Source organism: Callospermophilus lateralis, chromosome 4 (genome assembly GCF_048772815.1).
Source record: "Callospermophilus lateralis isolate mCalLat2 chromosome 4, mCalLat2.hap1, whole genome shotgun sequence".
NCBI lineage: Eukaryota > Metazoa > Chordata > Mammalia > Rodentia > Sciuridae > Callospermophilus > Callospermophilus lateralis.
In genome coordinates this window covers 75754370-75774916 of record NC_135308.1, presented here as the reverse complement: position 1 = coordinate 75774916, position 20547 = coordinate 75754370, and the positions used below count along the sequence as shown (strand labels likewise).

Here is a 20547-nt window from a genome sequence, read left to right as displayed (position 1 = left end):
CATCCCCATCCCTGTTGGTCTCTGCTGCTTATAGTTTGGGGCTTAGCAGTTTGTGGCCAAGTCAGTCCTAGTGAGTTCAAGTCCATGCTGTTGAGTTTGCCGAGCATAATCTCTATTCCTCCATCATGGCCACTCTGATCATGAGTCCATTGGGCAATAACTGGAGAGGTTGGGGAGAGAATCTCACTGGACCCATAAGACAGTCATCCTACCCACTTGATTATTAAAACCCTCCTCTGCTTAGGTCAGCCTTTCATGAACATTCACATTATACAAATATCTTCATGGTTTTTGGAGTTCTAAGGAACATTGGATTTTTAGATTTGGGGGCCTTAACAAAAAAGGCAAGCCAGCCCACTGGGCCACAGGAAATGCCCTCAGTCTTCACGTGGATAGTGGCTACATGAATTGAATGTATCCAGTAAAAATTAATTGAAGCTGTTCTAAATTCATTGATTTGTTCACTGGTGAAAGCATTTCAATTTAAAGAAAAATGTTTCCGTTTTGGGGTCTTTGTTTTTTTGTTTGTTTTTTGATACCGGGGTTAAACCCAGGAGTGTTTATCCCCAACCCTTATTTTTATATTTTATCTAGAGAAAGGGTTTCACTGAGTTGCTCAGTGCCTTACTAAGTTGCTAAAACTGGCTTTGAACACATGATCTTCCCTTTTTATTTTTCATTTTGAGAAATCACTAACTGGCTAAGGGTATAAGTTGCTTAGGGCCTCACTAAATTTCTGGCTTTGAATTTATGATCCTCCTACCTCAGCCTTCCAAGTGGCTGGGATAACAGGCATGGACCACCTCTTCTGGCCTAAATGTTTCCTTTAATGTGAGTTTCCTGTTACTTACTTATTTAAAAAGTAGAATTTTAGAGATCAGGTCTTGCTGTATTGCCCAAGCTAGCCTTGAACTCCTGGACTCAAGAGATCTTCCTGGTTCAACCTCCTGAGCAGCTGGGATTACAGGCACAACCTGACCTAACTTGAATTTTCTTTTCAACTGCATGTTGTGTGCCCTAGCTTTGAATTCTATTGAGAAACTAATGTGACTCCATTTTTTAAAATAAATAAATAACAGCAGCTTCTACCTCAAGGCCTGTCCTAAGGAAGGGGGCGTGACTCTTGTCCCACATACCCACCCTGCTGAGTTGTTTGTCTGTAAATAACAGGAGAGGTCTGAGGCGCCAGGTCTCCCGCCTCAGTTAGGCTAGGTGAAGACCCATAGCAACCCCTCTAGCAACCTCCAATCAGCATGAGACAGGGAAAATACCTGGAATGACAAATGACCCCCAAGTAATTTATGGTGGTTGATAACATGTTGGGAAACCATGTAGTTTAGCACGTACACCCCTCATGGCCTAAACCAATCAGTTCAAACTTTATTACAAGTAACAGTAGAGTGGAAGTGAGGTGAGGTGAAATTAAACTAAAAGCAACATGAGAGTCAAACTGGGAGCACTCTCTAGGGAGTATGGGCTATCTCCAAGCAAAGAAAGACAAAGGAAACATGTTCTCTCCAAATTTATTACCATTTGAGGTCTACCAGGAGAAACTGAGGTCCACTTTCTGTACGCTTTGCCAATCAGGTGTTCAATTCCTCCATTAAGTTGGGAGGTAGAGTTCTTGTTCTTTTTTTTTAGCTTTTAGTTGTCAATGGATCTTTTACTTTATTTATTTATATGTGGTGCTGAAGATCAAATCCAGGGCTTCACACATGCCAGGCAAGTGCTCTACCACTGAGACACAACTCCAGCCCTTTGGGTGGTAGAGTTTTTGACCTTAGTTGGTCCTCTTTGGAACTGTCAGGGAGGCCATCCTACTAGGGAGCTTCATCTACAAGTTAATTCCATGTTAGTGTGGGCATTGGGGTCAATAAGCAATCAGAAGGTAGCATCACTAAAGAATTACTCCCCCCGCACATACACACACTTCTGAGCTAGTGGGAGACCCTTGGCACCAAGTTTTATCTTGACCTTTATGGGTCCTGTTAAGAGTTAGTCCCATGGGCTGGGGATGTGGCTCAAGCGGTAGCGCGCTCGCCTGGCATGCGTGCAGCCTGGGTTCGATCCTCAGCACTACATACAAACAAAGATGTTGTGTCCGCCGAAAATTAAAAAGTAAATAAATATTAAAATTAAAAAAGAAAAAGAGTTAGTCCCATAAATCAATCCTTCTTTCCTGAGGCATCCCCTACCCATTACCTCTTTTACTTTTGTCTGTTTATCCTCAAGGTTTTTATACTGATGTTTTTCTACAGGTTATCTGCTACAAATTATTTATTCATTTGTCTTGGCAGTAACTTAGAAAACTTAGTCCAGGCATGGTGGCACAGGCCTGTAACCCCAGCGGCTCGGGAGGTTGAGGCAGGATCACGAGTTCAAAGCCAGCCTTAGGAAAAGTGAGGCACTAAGCAACTCAGTGAAACTCTGTTTCTAAATAAAATACAAAAAAGGGATGGGCATGTGGCTCAGTGGTTGAGTGCCCCTGAGTTCAATCCCCAATACCAAAGGGGAAAAAACAAAAAACTAACAGTAAACCTGCGATCTTGCCATGTATTTCACTGCTCATTGCTAGCTACTACCTAATACTTCAACCTCCCAAGGCACTGAGATTATGGATGTGCACCACTGCACTCAGTCTGAAATATTTTAACATTTCTTTCAGTGGTGACTGAACTAAACTCAAGGCCTTGAGTATGCTAGGCCAGCCCTATACCACTGAGCTACACTCCCAGCACCTAAGTATAATATTTAGATACAATATAACTAGGGTCAACAGCTTTGTGTTGTCCTATTACAGCTAATTACAGCAGCAGCTGAAGTCAAGATAGAATAATCTGCCAAGAGGCAGAGGCATGAAGATCACACATTCAAGGCTAGCCTAGGCAATTTTCCAAGACCCTATCTCAAAATAAAAAGGGTTGGGGATGTAGTTCAGTGGTAGAGCAGCACTGAGTTTAATCTCCAGTACTGCTAAATAAATAAATAGAATTAGCATAGTGCTAGATTTTTCCTTTACTTTCCCCAAATGCTATTACCATCTTCACCTTCACTTCACTTTACCCAATTCCTAAGAACTGCAATCTAAGCTCTTCCTCTTTTTCTAACATCTACAGAGCAACTAAGGAAATTATTTTCTTCTGTGCCAATGGCATACTGTTTCAGAGCAGTTTCAGTTTTTGTTTTTGTTAAACTTTGATAGGCATTTCTTGGTACTCCTCTGATTCCTGGAAGCTAGACTTAGCAGAAGTGAAAAAAGTCCTTTTTTACTTTGGGTCAAAGATCCCCTGAGGGTAGGGTGGAAAAGAGAGAATAATACATATTTTTGTAAAAACAGGGTTGCTCAGGCCAGGGCTCTTGACAATTCAATTTGACCTTTTACCCTTCTCAACTTCCCTCCTGGAGACCTTGGAATTTGGTACAATAAAAATAATAATTCAGTCTTTGAATGTTAAAGGCCTTTAATTAAAGATCTAACAAATCCAAAGTGACCCACAAGTCCTGAATTTAGGGGTTTCTTCTTGTTATTGTTTGAGAGCCCTGGTAATTCAACAATTTTATAAGTGTTTTAGCTCTAAGAAATCATTGATTAATTAATTTCAGTACTGTGGATCATGAGGTATATCCCCAGGCCTTTCTAAATTTTATTTTGAAGTAAAGACTGGGGTGGTGGGAAACAGAGTCAGTGGTGTCTCATATTTTTATGTCAGGTGAATCTTATTGGATTTCAAAATTGTACTCACAGTAAGATCTTTAATAAAAGAGTAGCTATATTTCAATTACTTAAATGAAATGGTACACGTGTGAAGGTCTATCATATTGCTCAATAATGAAGTTTAAAAATTTTTTTCAAAATAAAGAGGTCCTTTTGCAGGGTGTGGTGGCACATACCTGTAATCCCAGACTGAGGCAGGATTGGGAGTTCAGAGTCAGCCTCAGCAATTTAGTGAGACCCTGTCTCAAAAAATAGAGCCAGAGAAGTAGCTCTGCAGTAGAGTGCTCCTAGGTTCCATCCCCAGTGCAGGAAAAAAAGGTCCTTGTCCTAGATGCCAATCCAATAACAAGGACACGGTTTTGAGGAAAAGGAAAAAGAAGGTTTATGCTTTGCTAGCAAAGGAGAAACACAGGTGACTCCTGTCCCACAGGCTATGATTCTGCCCATCCCCAGGAATAGGGGTCTTTTATAAAGGTGATTCAGAGAAAATGAGATTAGGGAGGAGAAGATGGGTGGGGGGGGAGGAAGATCAGGGAGGAGAAGTTCAGGGAAAAGAAGATTGGCAAAAAGAAAAAAAAAAACACACACACACACATATAAATTTCAAATCCACAGGGATATAGTCAAAGTATCAAGTGAACCCCTGATACACTTTTGGGGTGAAAAATGTATGTGCTTACAGGGATGACAAGCAAGATAAGTGAAGTGGGCTGGGGATATAGTTCAGTTGATAGTGTTCACCTTGCACAAGGCCCTGGGTTCCAGCACCACACACACACACACACACACACACACACACAAAAGTGAAGAATAAATTATGATTCCATTTTTAATTTCTAAATTAGCAGTGTTTGTGAGTAGTTCCTCTTTACAATATGGGTAATTTGAAAGTAATCTATTTCTTAGAGAAAAGATTGTTATAAAGACTCATTGAATTGTCAGTTTAGGGGACCTCAAGCAAATGACATTCTTAGATTTTTTTTTGTTTTTGCTTTTATTTTTGTTTTCCTTTTTGAGCACTGGAGATGGAGGCCAGAGCCTCCTGTATGCTAGAAAAATGTTCTTGTATTTCAATTAAAAAGTATTTAACCAGCGCAGTGGGGCATGCCTATAATCCCCACAACTCCAGAGGCTGAGGCAAGTTCAAAGCAAAAGAGAGGCACTAAGCAACTCATTGAGAACCAATCTCTAAATAAAATACAAGGGCTGGAGATGTGGCTCAAGCGGTAGCACACTCACCTGGCATGTGTGCGGCCCAGGTTCAATCCTCAGCACCACGTACAAACAAAGATGTTGTGTCTGCCGAAAACTAAAACAATAAATAAAAAATTCTTTCTCTCTCTCTCTTTTTTAAATAAATAAATAAATAAAATACAAAATAGGACTGGGGATGTGGCTCAGTGGTCAACTGCTCCTGAGTTCAATCCCCAGTACCGGAAAAAAAAAAAAAAATTAAACTGGCTCATGGTGCATACGTGTCATCCCAGCAGCTTATGTGGTTCCTAAGTAACTTAGACCCTGTCTCAATATAAAAAATAAAAAAGACAGGGATGTGGCTTAATGGTTAAGCACCCCTGATACCAAAAACATGTGCGTTCATGTGTGTGTGTGTGTGTGTGTGTGTGTGTGAATGGCTCTTTCCCTCAATTTGCATACAAAGCCCTAGTTCTCATTTAAGCCCACTCCTTTATCAACAAATAATACTTTTTATAATACTTTCTGCCTGGTTCTGTCCTAGAATGGTAGTTGTCAAACAACAGCAGGCAAAAGACTTGCCTGGAGAACTTTTTCTTTTTCGCAACACTGTAATTGAACCCAAGGCCTTGTTTATGTTCTGGCATTTGCTCTACTAAGAAGAAACTTTTTTTTTTTTTTTTTTTGATACTGGGTATTGAACCCAGGGGATCTTTATCACACTCCAGTCCTTTTTATTTTTAATTTTGAGATGCTGAATTGCTGAGGCTGACCTTGAACTTCTAATCTTCCTGCCTCCCTGCCTCAGCCTCATATGTTGCTGTGTTGTTATTGTTGTTGTTGTTGTTGTTATTATTATTATTATTGTGGTTCCATGTCCTTTTTATTTCCATTTTTTTTGTTTCTTGCTTTCAGACAGGATCTTTCTAAATTGCATAGGACCTTGCTATATTGCTAAATGCCGGCCTTAAACTTTCAATCCTCCTGCCTCCACACCTGTCCCCCACCATCACTACCCGCCACCATCACCACCACCCCACCCCATCACTGGGATTACAGGCATGTGCCACTGCACCCTGCCCAAGAATTTTTTTTTTAATATTTATTTTTTAGTTGTAGTTGGACACAATACCTTTGTTTTATGTATTTATTTTTATGTGGTGCTGAGGATCCATTCCAGGGCCTCAGAGTGCTCTACCGCTGAGCCACAACCTCAATCCTATTTTGTATCTCACTGAGTTGCTTAGTGCCTCACTCAAAACAGACTTCTAGCCATGCTCATTGGTGCACGACTGTAAACCAAGTGACTCAAGATGCCTAGGCAGAAGGATAGCAAGTTTGAGGCCAGCACTCAACAATTTAGTGAAGCCCTGTCTCAATATTTTAAAAAGGGCAGGGATGTACCTCAGTGATAGAGCAATGCTGGGTTTGCTCCTTAGTACCACCAAAACAAAAAAACAAAACAAAAACAAACAAAAAAAACTTATCTAGTCAATACATTTGTACCAGATTAAAGGAAGGTGCAAACAAAAAATAGTAGGGGAAGTTGGAATAATCCAAATGAAAAATGAGAAGAAAAGGATAGATGGTGGTTTGGATAGGGCAGTAGACTTGGAGATCCTTAGGAAAGGTCAGCACCAGCATGGGTTAGCACACATGCCAAATGTGAACTTACTCTTTGTCAAGAGACACAGGTCATCTCAAACCCCCAACTTCCTATGTCACAGGAAATAAAGAAAGAAATAGGTGGTGGCACATGCCTATAATCCCATCAGCTCTGGAGGCTGAGACAGGAGGATCACAAGTTCAAAGCCAACCTCATCAACTTAGTGAGGCACTAAGCAACTTAGTGAGATACAAAATAGGATTGAGGATGTGGCTCAGTGGTTGAGTACTCCTGAGTTCAATTCCCAGTACCAAAAAAAAAAAAAAAAAAAAAAAAATCATATTAGTCACAGTGGTAAACACCTGTAATGTAATACCAACAATTCTAGATGCTGAGATGGAGATTCACAGGTTCAAGTTTAGCCTGGGCAATTTAGCAAAATAAAATTTAAAAATCTCAAAATAAAAAGGGTTGGGAATGTAGCTCAGAAATAGAGTGCATCTGCCTGAAGCCCTGGGTTTAATTCCCACCAACATGAAATAAATAAATATATAAACAAACAGGCATGATGGTGCATGCCTATAATCCAGTGACTCAGGAGGCTGAGGCAGGAGGATCCCTAGTTTGAGGTCAGCCTTTGCAACTTAGTGAGGTCCTAAGCAATTTAGCAAGGCCTTGTCTCAAAATAAAAAATAAAAAATGTTGGGAATGTATTCAGTGATAGAGCACCCCTGCAAAAAAGAAAAAAGACAAAATTGGGCATGGTGGCGTACGCCTATGATCCCAGTAATTTGGAAGGTTGAGGCAGGAAGATTCCAAGTTCAAAGCCAGCCTTAGCAGATTAGCCAGGCATTTAGCAACTCAGCAAGACCCTGTCTTTTAAAAAAAATATTTTAAAAAAGGGCTGGGGGGGCTGGAGATGTGGCTCAAGTGGTAGCGCGCTCGCCTGGCATGCGTGCGGCCCGGGTTCGATCCTCAGCACCACATGCAAACAAAGATGTTGTGTCTGCCAATAACTAACTAAATAAATAAATATTTTTTTAAAAAAAGGGCTGGGGACATGACTCAGTGGTTGAGTACCCCTTAGGTGGTTCAATCCCTGGAGAGAAAGAGAGAGAGAGAGAGAGAGAGAGAGAGAGAGAGAGAGAGAGAAAGGAGCAGGAGGAAGGAAGACAAAAATAACAATTTCTTGACATTGCTGCTTCACCAACTTGTGATCCATGTGATGGTCAAAAATTCACTCAACTGTGGGGGAAAAAGGAAACATATGGAAGAAAAAAAATTGAAAGAAAGAAGTAATTGAACTCTTAGAAATTGGATTCTGGGGGCTGGGGTTGTGACTCAGAGGTAGAGCATTCGCCTAACATGCTTGAGGCACTAGGATAGATCCTCAGCACCACATAAGATAAAATAAAACTATTGTGTTCACCTGTAAGTAAAAAAATAAATATATTTTATGTGCTATGAGGCACATAGCCAACAAAGATGGCATTAAAATCTTGACCCAGACAACTGAAAAGATGGAATTGTTGCCCACTGACATGGAAAATAGGACAAAGAAGAGGCTGTCTACCAGGAATTTCAGGAGTTTGGCCCTGGAGATATTAATTTTCTGATGAGATCCAACTGGCCATGTTAAGTAGGCAGTGGATATATATGAGACTTGAGTTTGGGAATAGGCCTGGAATGAAGCTACACATTAGAGTCAAAAGCATGTATTTAAAATCATAGAACAAAACTGTGAGCAGTGGCACACGACTAGACTATAATTCCAGAGACTCACTCTGGAGGCTGAGGCCAGCCTCAACAATTTAGTGAGGCCTTAAGTAATTTAGCAAAATGCTGCCTCAAAAAATAAAAAGGGCAGGGATGTGGCCCAGTGGTAAAGCATTCCCAGTACCAAAAAGAGACAAGACAGAATAAGGTCATCAAAGAAGTGTGAATAGAAATAGTTTGAAGACCAGTCAGTAGAGGAGCAGGAATGAGAGCAAGGAGGAAGGAGGGAAAAAAGAGGTACTAGGGAATGGAAATAACCAAGGTATATTGTGTGCATGTGTGAATATGTAACAACAAATCCCACTGTTATGTTTGAATATAATACACTAAAAAAAAGACAAATAATAATAATTTTTAGAAAAAGTTTGAGAACTAAGTTTTGGTAAAACCTAACTTTTATTTATTTATTTATTTAAGTGTGTGTGTGTGTGTGTGTGTGTGTGTGTTATTAGAGATTGAACCCAGGGATGCTTAACCACTGAGCAACATCCCCAGCCCTGTTAATTTTTTACTTTGAGACAGGGTCTCGCTAAATTGCTTAGGCCTTCACTAAATTGCTGAGGCTGGCTTTGAATTTGCAATCCTCCTACCTTGCCTCCCAAGTCACTGGGATTATAGGTGTGTGCAACCGCACCTGGCTACTTTTAGATTATGCAGGATCTGTGGGAGAACCAGAGAGGAGACTGAGAGAGAAGCAGGATAATAGAAGGAATACCAGGAGAGAATAAATAAGAGATTTAATTAAAAACAAAAAACAAAAAACAAACAAACAAAAAAAAAAAACACGGTCTTTTTACTACCCATGGTCACTTCTTTCTGCCTCAGGTTTCTTGTCCCTAATTTCCAGTGACTTCATTTGACATCTCCATCTGTACTGATTTATTAAAGTCACAGTGATCAAACATGCATATACATGTATCAAGCACTGGGCTAGACACTAATGGAGCTCACCATATCTTACCATAGCCAAGAGTGTACCATATTGCCCTGTTATCTCTGAGATTCTCTCCTATATTGCATCCTTGCCTTGGAGCTTTTTGTAAACATCAATAATTGGAACCCATCGTTTTCTCTCATTTGTTAACTTTCTGGAATCCCCTTCCCTGTTCTTTCCTATTTTATCTTTTCAGCTCACCTGAAGTCTTCAGCAGTTTTCTGATCCCACTCCCACTTTCTCCCCTAGTTTGTATACCTTATTCTTTCTCAGTACTTATCACACAACTTTACAACTGACTTTTTGGTCTATTCCGACCTGCTCTACCAATTGTTAGCTCATTTTAACATACTCTTCCTCCACACACACAACCCATTCCAGCAAAGTCTCCCCACAGCTTCAGAAATTTTTCTCAACCTTATTCAAATTGCTGTCCTTGATAAAGAATGTGGCAAACCTGCCTCCAGCTACCAGCCCCCTTGTCTTTGATCTTTCACCCCAGAGACTCGCCCTAGACCCAAAGAGACCCTGATGGGGGCAGGGGCATTCATCCAGGCTCTTATGCAAAGAGGCTTCAGCAAAGAATAAAACTTCTCGTGCCTGCCGTGCCTGCCTTTTAGAGAGATGCGGGTAAACTCAGATATTTGGTGGCCTTGACAGCACCCATTTACCAAACTGTACTGATTGAGAAACAGGAAGTCAAGTTTTTCCTCTCTCTCTTTTTTTTTTTTTTTTGTGGTACTGGGGATTGAACCCAGGGCCTTGTGCAAATGAGACAAGCACTTACCAACTGAGCTACACCCTCAACCCAAAGTTTTTCCCTTTTATTTTTATTTTAAAGTGAGAGAGAGAGAGAGAGAGAGAGAGAGACAGAGAGAGAGAGAGAGAGAATTTTAATATTTATTTTTTAGTTTTGGGCGGACACAACATCTTTGTTTGTATGTGTGCTGAGGATCGAACCTGGGCCGCACGCATGCCAGGCAAGCGCGATACCGCTTGAGCCACATCCCCAGCCCAAGTTTTTCCCTTTTAAAAGATTTTTTTCCCCTGTGCTGGAGATCGAACCTAGAGCCCTTGCACATGCTATTATTATATTCTATTTCTAATGAGACAGTGACCATCTACTTGAAGCACAAATCATCCAGTTCTATTCATTTTCTCTCTGAGGCCTCTATTCTTACTTTTTTTCTAAAGGTGATAGTTTAAAAAGACAAAAGATTACACAGTATAATATCTCCTTGGTTTGAGCCCAACCACACACCTACTCTCACAAAATGACATCATCGTTTGATTGTAAATGAAAACCAGCCTGTGAGGGAGGAAGGCCAGCAGTACTGGGTGGTGATCCAAGTCCTACAGCTGCAGGGGAGGGTTAGAATCATGCCTCAGAAAAATACATATTTGGGTTTTGCTTTGAGGAGTGGAAGACAGGAAAACAGCAGGAAATCTTAGGTTTCTTGAATGTTGGATTCAGGAATGGGGAAAAAATGGAAAGCTATAGGTTGTTACTTTTGTCCTTAAGTATGTTAGTGCTGAGACTTAATTCTGAAATTTTTGTTTGATAAATATACTCCTCATCCCTAAAATTGTAAAGTAGGGATGGAGATGGTGTTGAAGGACATGACAACATTCCCATCCTAAGGGGGAAAACGAAAGAAAGAGTCAAAGGGGAAGAAGTCTATGAGAGGTTTCTCTATACCTTCTTCCTTCCAGTTGGACTGGCTTAGAGGTCAGTAAATCTCATTTTATATCAAGAAATGTCCCTGATTAAATAAGAAGCTGGTGTTTTTATTCTATCACATTCACTGTATTAAAATGATAATCACACAAAAAAATGGTCATTTCAAACTTGGTTTGGAGCACAGGCTCCTCATGTAGCACAGGATCTATGAACAAGCCACCATTACATTAGGTAGATCACTGAGAGGACAAATATGAATCACTAGTATATCTTCTTTAATTCCTACAACAATACAAAAAGTGATTTATCTTTATTTACAAATGAAGAAATTGAGACATAAAAGTAAATGAACCAAGATTCTAGCGAGTAACATGTATATAAAAACTAATTTAAAATCTTCCTGTGGGCTGGGGCTATAGCTCAGTTGGTAGAGTGCTTGCCTAGCATGCATAAAGCCCTGGGTTCAATTCCCAGCACAACATAAATAAATAATTACTTCCCATAATAAAGATAGATAAATGTTTAACAGGATACTAAAGTGTCTTATGTGAGTAGTTCACATGTCCTTTCTTCTGGTTTTTGTTAAAAACCAACAGTCCTGGAGGAAAGACTTTTTGTCTTTCGAGGAGCTAAACAACACTAGAAGGAACTAAGGTGGGTGGTGTAAACAAGCACCTTGTTTAACATCAACTAATCCCCTTAGGCAAAGCATTTTAATATTTTATTCTCCCTTTAGGGTAAATGAAAGGAGAGAATGAAGATAGGTTGAAATTTCTAGAACTTGGAGGTGCATCTTTGATTTAAAGGTGGAAACACTGTGAACCTAAAAGTATTTAATGGTTGAATTTGTTTACAGATTTTATATATATATATTTGTTTCTAGATTTTGTGGTCCCACTGGTTCCCCACCCAATCAGAGCTACTCCACAGCTACTTTTGCATTACAATGGCCTTGGTGAGACTGGTTGAAGGGAATCACTAGGGTGTGGGGAGGCGTGGGGCTGATGGGATGGGCGGGTCTAAAGGTGATAGAATTTATATTACAAATCCAGAAACTAAAGTTTTAGACTTCTACTGGTTTGGGTTGCCTGCTGAGGCGGAGACTGGCTTCATTCTGGCTTCTTGATATATATATATATATATATATATATATATATATATATATATATTTTTTTTTTTTTTTTTTATCAGATCTTCATTTTCTTAGGTCTTTACCTAAGTCATAAAGACTTGTTCTTTTTATCTTTTTTTTTTTTTTTTCCCCTCTTTTTGAGGAACGTGAGCATGGATCCGGCTTTTCCGCAAAGTTTGCCTTGCTTGGAAGCATCTGATTCTAGGGTCTTTTCACCAATACCTGTGATTAATGGTCCCGAGGAAATTTATCCACCTGTTCAAATGTCATCTGCTGAGATGCCCCTCACAGAGACTGGTAAGGAAAGATTTAATCCTTGAAAAGCCAAGTTCCTTAGGAGAGAGGAAAGGAAAGGGGTTAAGGGTCCATTGCCCTCTGGAGGAATTACAGTTCATTCATATAAAGGTGTCATTATTGTCCTTTGGATGTTCTCTTTTGAATTGTAATTTGGAGACATTTTCAATTATGCCCAGGTCTCAGGAATTATGGAGTAAGATGAGGGACATGGAATTGAGCAGTTTGTATGTTTTTGAAAACCTATATGCTTTTAGGCATTGTGGAAACAAAAGTGTGTTGTCACAATTAAATAAGAGATGTACAAGTCCTAAACAGTGTTGGGCACCTGGTTACAGAAAAAATTATGGTTCATTAGCCAAAGGAACTAACATCCCAGCTTGGGGATAAGCATCATATTTTTGGTTGGTCAAAAATGGCAAGTCGAGTCAAGGTGAGATTATCTAATTAGTGTATGATTTATATAGATGAATTTCTTCTGCCATAGTAGTGGTTGGTTCTTTTAACCTTTGGATGTGTAGATGTTAATGAGCAGTTCCAAGTTTGGATGCATCTGCTATGTTCAACTGTCCTAAATCCCAAACAAATGTTGACCTAATTTTATGGTAAAGATAATTTCATGAAAGTTTTGTTTGTTTGTTTTTTTGCACCTCGCTGTCACTGAGGCTGACTTTGAACTTGTGATCCTCCTGTCACTGCCCCCGGAGCCACTGGGATTACAGGCATACGCCACTGTGCACCCAGCTCATAAAACTTTAAACTTGTTAACAGTCAAACAGAATGTGACTAGAGCTCAGATTTAAAATCCATTTGCGAAGGGGAGGGGGGCTGGGGTTGAGGCTCAGTGGTAGAGTACTTGCCTCGCACATGTGAGGCACTGGGTTCCATCCTGAGCACCACCATACATACATAAAGATATTGTGTCCATCTACAACTAAAATAATATATATTAAAAATAAGTAAAATAAAATCCATTTGGGCTTTAAAACATATGCCTAGGCCAGGTAGAGTGGTGCATTCCTATTAATTCCAGCTACTTGGGAGGCAGAGGCAGGAGGATCATAAATTCTAGGCAATTAAAAACAACAACCACATTATCTTAAAATAAAAAAGGGCTGCGTATGTAGTTCAGTGTAATTGAACATCTCTGGGCTCAATACCCAGTAAGACCCCCCCCGAAAAAAAAAAGTGGAAAAAAGAAAAGTACAGAAAATGATAACTATACATATATATTTTGGGGGGTTGCCTGGGATGGAGCCCAGGGCCTGGCACATGCTAGCCAATTAATCATTCTACCAATGTGGTAGAACCCTAGTGTAATGACTGCTGTAGTTGAGCATTGTTTTTTTGTTTTTGTTTTTTACCAAGGATTGAAATGGGGGTGGGGGGAATGAGCCACATCCCCAGCCTTATTTTTATTTTATTAGAGACAGGGTCTCACTGAGTTGCTTAGTGCCTTGCAATTGCTAAGGCTGACTTTGAACTCCCAATTCTCCTGTCTCAGTCTCCCTAGCAGCTCGCTGGCTCAAGCATTGTTTTTCATGCACAAATGTGTAGATAGTTAAATTTTAGGACATGATCCATTTCTCATGCTTGATTGAAGATTTTAAAAACTACATGTAAGAAGCAGAAGAGTGTGCGTTTTTGCTGTTTTAAGGCCTATTTATTTCAAGACCACAGGGTACTATTGGTGTTGAATCACTGAGAATACTTCAATGCAAATAATTAATGAGGTGGCTGCTGAGTTTATGACTGAGTGTAGCTCAGTGGTGCCCTCGACTAGTGTGTGCAAGGCTCTGGGTTCCATCCTCAGCACCCCAACAAAATGAATAAATATATTTATAAAATACAGATACTTATAAACTGTGTGTGTGTGTGTGTGTGTGTGTGTTTTACTGGGGATTGAACTCAGGACTTCATCATGCTAGGCAAGCACTCTACTACTGAAACATTTCCACATCCACTTGTAATACTTTGCAGTTTTGTACATAGGTTGGTAAAATGTTCAGGGTTGGTTAAGGAAAAAAAAAAAAAGAATTATTCCTTATTCACCTTATGTCTAAGGTTGTGATGATTATAAAAGTGCTTTGAAAAGAAAAAATTTAATATTTAAGTATTTGAAAAATATTTATAGAGTTATAGAGAAAAGCATCAAATTTGTTTTGTTCCCAGCAGTCTCTCCCTCTCCATCCTGCATGGACCTGCTTATTCAGGATAGCCCTGATTCTTCTACCAGTCCCAAAGTGAAACCATCCACTTCTGTACAGGAAAGCACAATAAAGAAGGAAGACAGTAAGATCCAGGTCAAGAAACAGAAGATGCGCACAGTGTTTTCTCAGACTCAGCTGTGTATACTAAATGACAGGTTTCAGAAACAAAAATACCTCAGCCTCCAGCAGATGCAAGAACTTTCCAGCAATCTGAACCTTAGCTACAAACAGGTAGGGTTGTTTTGTTGTTGCAAAATAATGCCAATTTACAGATAAATGTGGCTAACATCTCTCTGATGTATCTCAGTATATACTCCCCACCCCAGCCCTACTTATGTATTCATAAATTATTTGATACAGGAGATTGAACCCAGGAGTGCTTAATCACCCAGACAAATCTAAAGCCCTTTTTATTTTTTATTTTGAGACAGTCTCGCTGAGTTGCTTAGGGCCTTGCTAAGGTGCTGAGACTGGTCTTGAACTTTTGCTCCTCCTGCCTTAGTGCCTGAGTTGCTGGATTACAGGTAGGTTACCTCTATGTATACTATGTAAAAGCACCCCTCTACAAATAATTTAATTCTAAAATGAAAATGGAATTTTTTTTTTCATTATATTTTAAAAAAATTTTTTTAGTTGTAGATGGACACATAATATCTTTATTTTTATGTGGTGCTGAGTATTGAATCCAGTCCCTCACACAGGCAAGGCAAATGCTCTCCCACTGAGCTACAGCCCCAGCCCTCATTATATTTTCTTTACCTGTGTGCATTTTTTTTACTAACAAAGTCAGTCACTTTTCATACATTTATTGACCATTTTCTTTCTCCAATTGCTTTAACCTCTTCTATCCTTAAATGTCTGTGTTCACTTATATTGAAAATGAATTTGTATCCAGGCACAGTGGCATGGGCTTGTATTCCCAGTTACTCAGGAGGCTGAGGCAGGAGAATGGTAAGTACAAGGCCAGTCTGGGCAATTTAGCAAGACCTTGTCTCAAAATAAAAAGGTTTGGGGATTTAGCTTAGTAATAGAGCACTTGCCAACCATGTGAGAGGCACTGGGTTCAATCCCCAATACTGCCTCCCAAAGAATAAAGAATTTATATAAAGCTCTTCATCCTACTTAATAGTGTACAACTCTGTGTGTGTGTGTGTGTGTGTGTGTGTGTGTGTGTGTGTTTTGCATCATTGAAGTCCAGGAGATGTTTGGTTGTCAAATGTTTTACGGTTTTCCATCTCTGGTGCCAAATATAATTGTGCTCATAGGGTGATGAGGTGTTGCAAACAAGTTATCTATAACTAATAGTGTTGGCAAAACCTATGAGCAGGGAGATCAGTAGTCTTTTAAATATAGCGGGTCTTATGATCTTTCCTTTTGATGATCTTTTAGTTTTATTCCATTTCTGAATACATTCCTTGTATTTTATAATTCCTTTTTATTTTTTCTGAAGGTTAAGACCTGGTTCCAAAACCAAAGAATGAAATCTAAGAGATGGCAGAAAAACAACTGGCCAAAGAATAGCAATAGTGTGACTCAGGTAACAGGAAATTTTATCTGGTCTTTCCTTTTTTTTTTCCCCCCTTTGGTACTAGGGATTAAACCCAGGGCGCTTCACTACTTAGCCACATCCCTAATTCTTTTTTGTATTTTATTTTGAGACAGGGTCTCTGAGTTGCTTAGGGCCTTGCTGAGGCTGGCTCTGAATTCATGATTCTCTTGCCTCAGCCTCTCCTGAGCCCGTGGGACTGTCATTATAAGTGTGTGCCACCACACCCGGCTGGTCTTTCCTTTTGATGATCTTTTAGTTTTATTCCATTTCTGAAGCGTACAATTCCAGTTAGTTATTTTCCTTAAACCGTTTGAGTCAATCCACTATTTTTTCCCATATTTTTTGGTGCCTTACACTTGTACATAATGGTGGGATTTGTTGCTACATATTCATACAGGCACCCAATATAATTTTAGCCACTATTATTTCCAAGTATTTTCCCTTTCTCTCCCCCTGGTCCCTTTGCTCTACTCTTCTGATCTCCCTTTGATTTGCATGAGATTAAATCCATAATTTTCTTTTCAAAGGGCTCACTACCCACTGAATATTCAGGTCCCTACTCTAATTATAACCAGGGGTACCAGGTTAATTCACCTGGAAACCTTCCACCATGGAGCAATCAGACCTGGAACAACCCAACTTGGAGCAACCAGACCTGGAACAGCCAGTCTTGGAGCAGCCAGTCTTGGAATAGCCAGTCTTGGAGCAACCACTCCTGGAATACTCAGACCTGGTATACCCAATCCTGGAACAATCAGGCCTGGAACAATCAGGCCTGGAACAATTCATTCTATAACTATGGAGAGGAATCTCTGCAGCCCTCTATGCAGTTCCAACAAAATTTTCCTGCCAGTGATTTGGAGACCACCTTGGCAATCACTGGTGAAAGCCATAGGTATTTTAGTAATCCACAATCCATGGATTTATTCCTAAATTACTCTCTTAACAGGCAGTCTGAAAATATGTAAGGATGGGTACATGATTCATTTTTGGTCTGGGCAGAGGCTCAATTCCTTACTTGAAGGATTTTTTTAATATTTATTTTTTAGTTTTAGGAGATACAATATGTTTATTTTATTTTTATGTGGTGCTGAGAACCAAACCCAGTGCCTCACACTTGCTAGGTGAGCACTCTACCACTTGAGCCACAACCACAGCCCAATTTTTTTTGTTTTTGTTTTTGTTTTTAACTTTGGAGCTGTATACTTTTCTACTTGATATCCTGGTTCTCATTGTGCTACTGTGCCAATTTGAGGATTTTGAGTCTGATTAGAGACTCATCAAAGACAAGTTTTTGTGTGTATATGGTGCTGGGGATCAAACTCGGGGCCTCATGCATGCTAGGAAAACACTCCACCACTGAGCCATATTCCAGCCCTCAAAGAGATTTTTTGATTGTTGTTGATAGACCTTTATTTTATCTATTTATATGCAGCGCTGAGAACTGAACCCAGTGCCTCACATATGCCAGGCAAGGGCACTAGTGCTGAGCCCCAGCCCCAGCCAAAAGAAGTTTTAATAGCCTTGCTTGCTACAGACAAGATATCTCTGGCTACAGATAAGAACTATTACTAGTTTGGATATCTTTTTTTATTTTTTATTTTTAGATGTTGATGGACCTTTATTTTATTCATTCATTTATATGTGGTGCTGAGAATCGAACCCAGTGCCTCACACATGCTAGGCAAGCACTCTTCCACTGAGCCACTACCCCAGCCCCTAGTTTGGATGTCTTTAGGATATAGAATCTTCACCTTAAGAATAGGAAGTAAAAAGTACAAAGAAGTATAAGAAGGATTAGTTCCACTTTCTGCTACTGGAAAGTTTTACTTATTAAAAAGTCAGTTGTTGCTGGGCATGGTGGTGCACACTATAATCCCAGTGGCTCAGGAGGCTGAGGCATGAAGAATGACTTCAAAGTTAGCCTCAGCAACTTATCAAGTCCCTAAGCAACTCAGACCATGTCTCTAAATGAAGTATAAAAAGGGCTGGGGATGTGGTTCAGTGGTTGAGTTCCCCTGGGTGGTTCAATCCCTGGTACCAAAAAAGGCAGTTGTTGAGGTGAAGAGTGAAGGGTTAAGCTACATAATGTGCTTCTTTGATTTCCTCCACCTGTTTGGACTCTCATTTTACTCTAATGCCTAATTTGCTCATTAATATTTGTAGAAAGATACTTAAGATATTTTATACTTAGTGGCATTCTGATAAATCAGTACTGTCAGATCAGGCCCCATTGGAGTTGGTCAGGGGAGTTGGCTGAACTCCAGGATTGGCCAGGGGGTCCTGCTGATTGACAGGCGTTAGTCAGGAGATCTGGCTGATTGACAGACATTTCAGCTGGCACGCGGGCTGCTTTGTTCTAAGTTGCCACTAAGTCACCACCAAGTCGCTGTCACCGACCTAACAAGTACCCATTTGGCTAATTTAAGTACAAATGAATAAAAGATCTATTTTACCTTTAGTTGTCTCTTTTTATTTCACTTTGTAGTTCCACTAGTAAACATTTGTTTTAAATAGTGGGGTTTTATTACTTTTGTTTTTGAGGTGGCCTTCACTAGGTTGCCTGGGCTAGTCCTAAACCAGCTTTACCACTGCACTGAGCTATAGCCCCAGGTTGTTTTTTTGTTTTGTTTTGTTTTGTTTGTTTTTAATTTTGAGATGATTTCACTAAATTTCTGAGATTGGCCTCAAATTTTTGTGCTCTTCTTGTCTTTTCCTCCACAGTTACTGGGATATGACCGGTGTGCACCACCACTCTTGGCTCTTTATCACAATTTGCATGCTCTCTGCACTGAGCTGTACCCCAGCCCATTCATTACATTTTTTGATATGGGATGAAAAACTTAACTAGGTAATCTTATATAAATAAGGAAAGGAAAGGTAACCACATATACAGTGCTAGGTGACTTAAGCAAACTTTTTTCCTCCTTTCATGTATAATTTTATTGAAATTGTTAAATTTGCAGATACAGAGTGCCATGTCAGGAAACCAACCTGGACAATTTAGCTAAATCAAATCTCAAAAAGGCTTAGGGCTCTACAGCTCAGTGATAGAGCACTCCTGGGTTCATTTTCCAGTACCTGAAAAAAAAAAGGAGAAAAGAAACAGTCTGATCTAGTAATAATTAAAACAAAGACTTCCAGCACCCCCAGCATTGCACACAAAAAAACAAACAACCCAGCAACAATAAAACAAAAAACCAAGCACTTCCCTAGTTCATGTAAAAGGTAGAGTATGTGTAAATAAAAGGAACCATTTTTATTGACCTAAAAGGAATCCAGAAGCATGTAATATTCTTATCTATACTACATATGTATACATACTAGAGGCACACCAGCACTCACTCTCAGGGAATGCAAGTAAATTCCACAGCTACTCATCAAGCTAAGGAGACTGCTTTTGTGGCCAGAAATATTACTGTCCTTCAGTGACGGACAGCATACTCTGATGATGATTCAGCATATTCACCTGGCGATTCTGCAGAGTCATGGCTAATTTGGGGTTAAATTATCATTCCAGGTCCTAGTCATTAATTTCCTTCATTCCACATCAATCTGATGGCTGCTGTGTAGAAGAGGCAAGGAGGCAGGTCATAAACATTGCTACCCATCCACCCCATATGGCACCCATCCTAAATATATTAAGGTAGGATACCATACTTTGTGCCTCATCTTTATAATTGATGTAAAGTGATTTCTAGATTTTTTTTTTTCCTTGTACTAGGATCAAATAAGCTAGGCAAGTGTTCACTGAACTATACTCTTTGCCCTGAATTTATCTAAATTTGTGTCTTGATAACCATAGTTGGAGTTGGTGATACCATTACATAGAAGTAAGTTTGTAGACACTTAACCTTTCAAAATTACTTTTTAATATTTTTTTTTAATTGTAGATGGACACAATACTTTTATTTATTTATTTTATGTGGCGCTAAGAATTGAGCCCAGTGCCTCACACGTGCTAGGCAAGCACTCTACCTGAAGCCACAACCCTGGCCTCTCCAAATTCTTAGACAACTTTTTCTAGAACCATACGATTTATATCAACCACCCAAGGATCAGGAATAATTTTGAGAGACTGGACCAGCTGCTACTTTTACATCAGGTTTCACTACAACCTCACACCAAGGGACCTGTGCAAATGCCTACATTTTGGTATCCTTAGTGGAGCTAATTTCCTGTGCCAGAAGCATTTGTTAGTCCTGGTTGATTTCTAGGAATTAAACCAGAGACCCTGCATCTAAAAGAAAAAAAAGCAGGCCCTAATCATCATGTAGGATTAGGCCCCAACTTCCTTAATAAGACTCCTATAGTGCAAGAATTAAAACCAAAAATCAATAAATGGGATGGATTCAAACTAAAGTTTCTCAGCAAAAGAAAGTTGTGAGGTGAATAGAGAGCCTACATCTTGGGAGCAAATATTTACCCCTCACTCATCAGATAGAGCACTAATCTC

General features: G+C 39.7%; 1 protein-coding gene across 1 annotated transcript in view; it reads left to right on the top strand.

The window, feature by feature from the left end:
* The window catches only part of Nanog (Nanog homeobox), a 28302-nt gene extending 11243 nt beyond the window's left edge, over window positions 1-17059 (top strand). Inside the window, exons 3-6 of the mRNA XM_076855318.1 lie at window positions 12181-12335; window positions 14508-14773; window positions 15993-16079; window positions 16619-17059. Of these exons, the coding sequence (XP_076711433.1) occupies window positions 12181-12335; window positions 14508-14773; window positions 15993-16079; window positions 16619-17059 (949 nt within the window). The remainder of the gene's footprint in view (window positions 1-12180; window positions 12336-14507; window positions 14774-15992; window positions 16080-16618) is intronic.
* Window positions 17060-20547: the final 3488 nt, after the last annotated feature.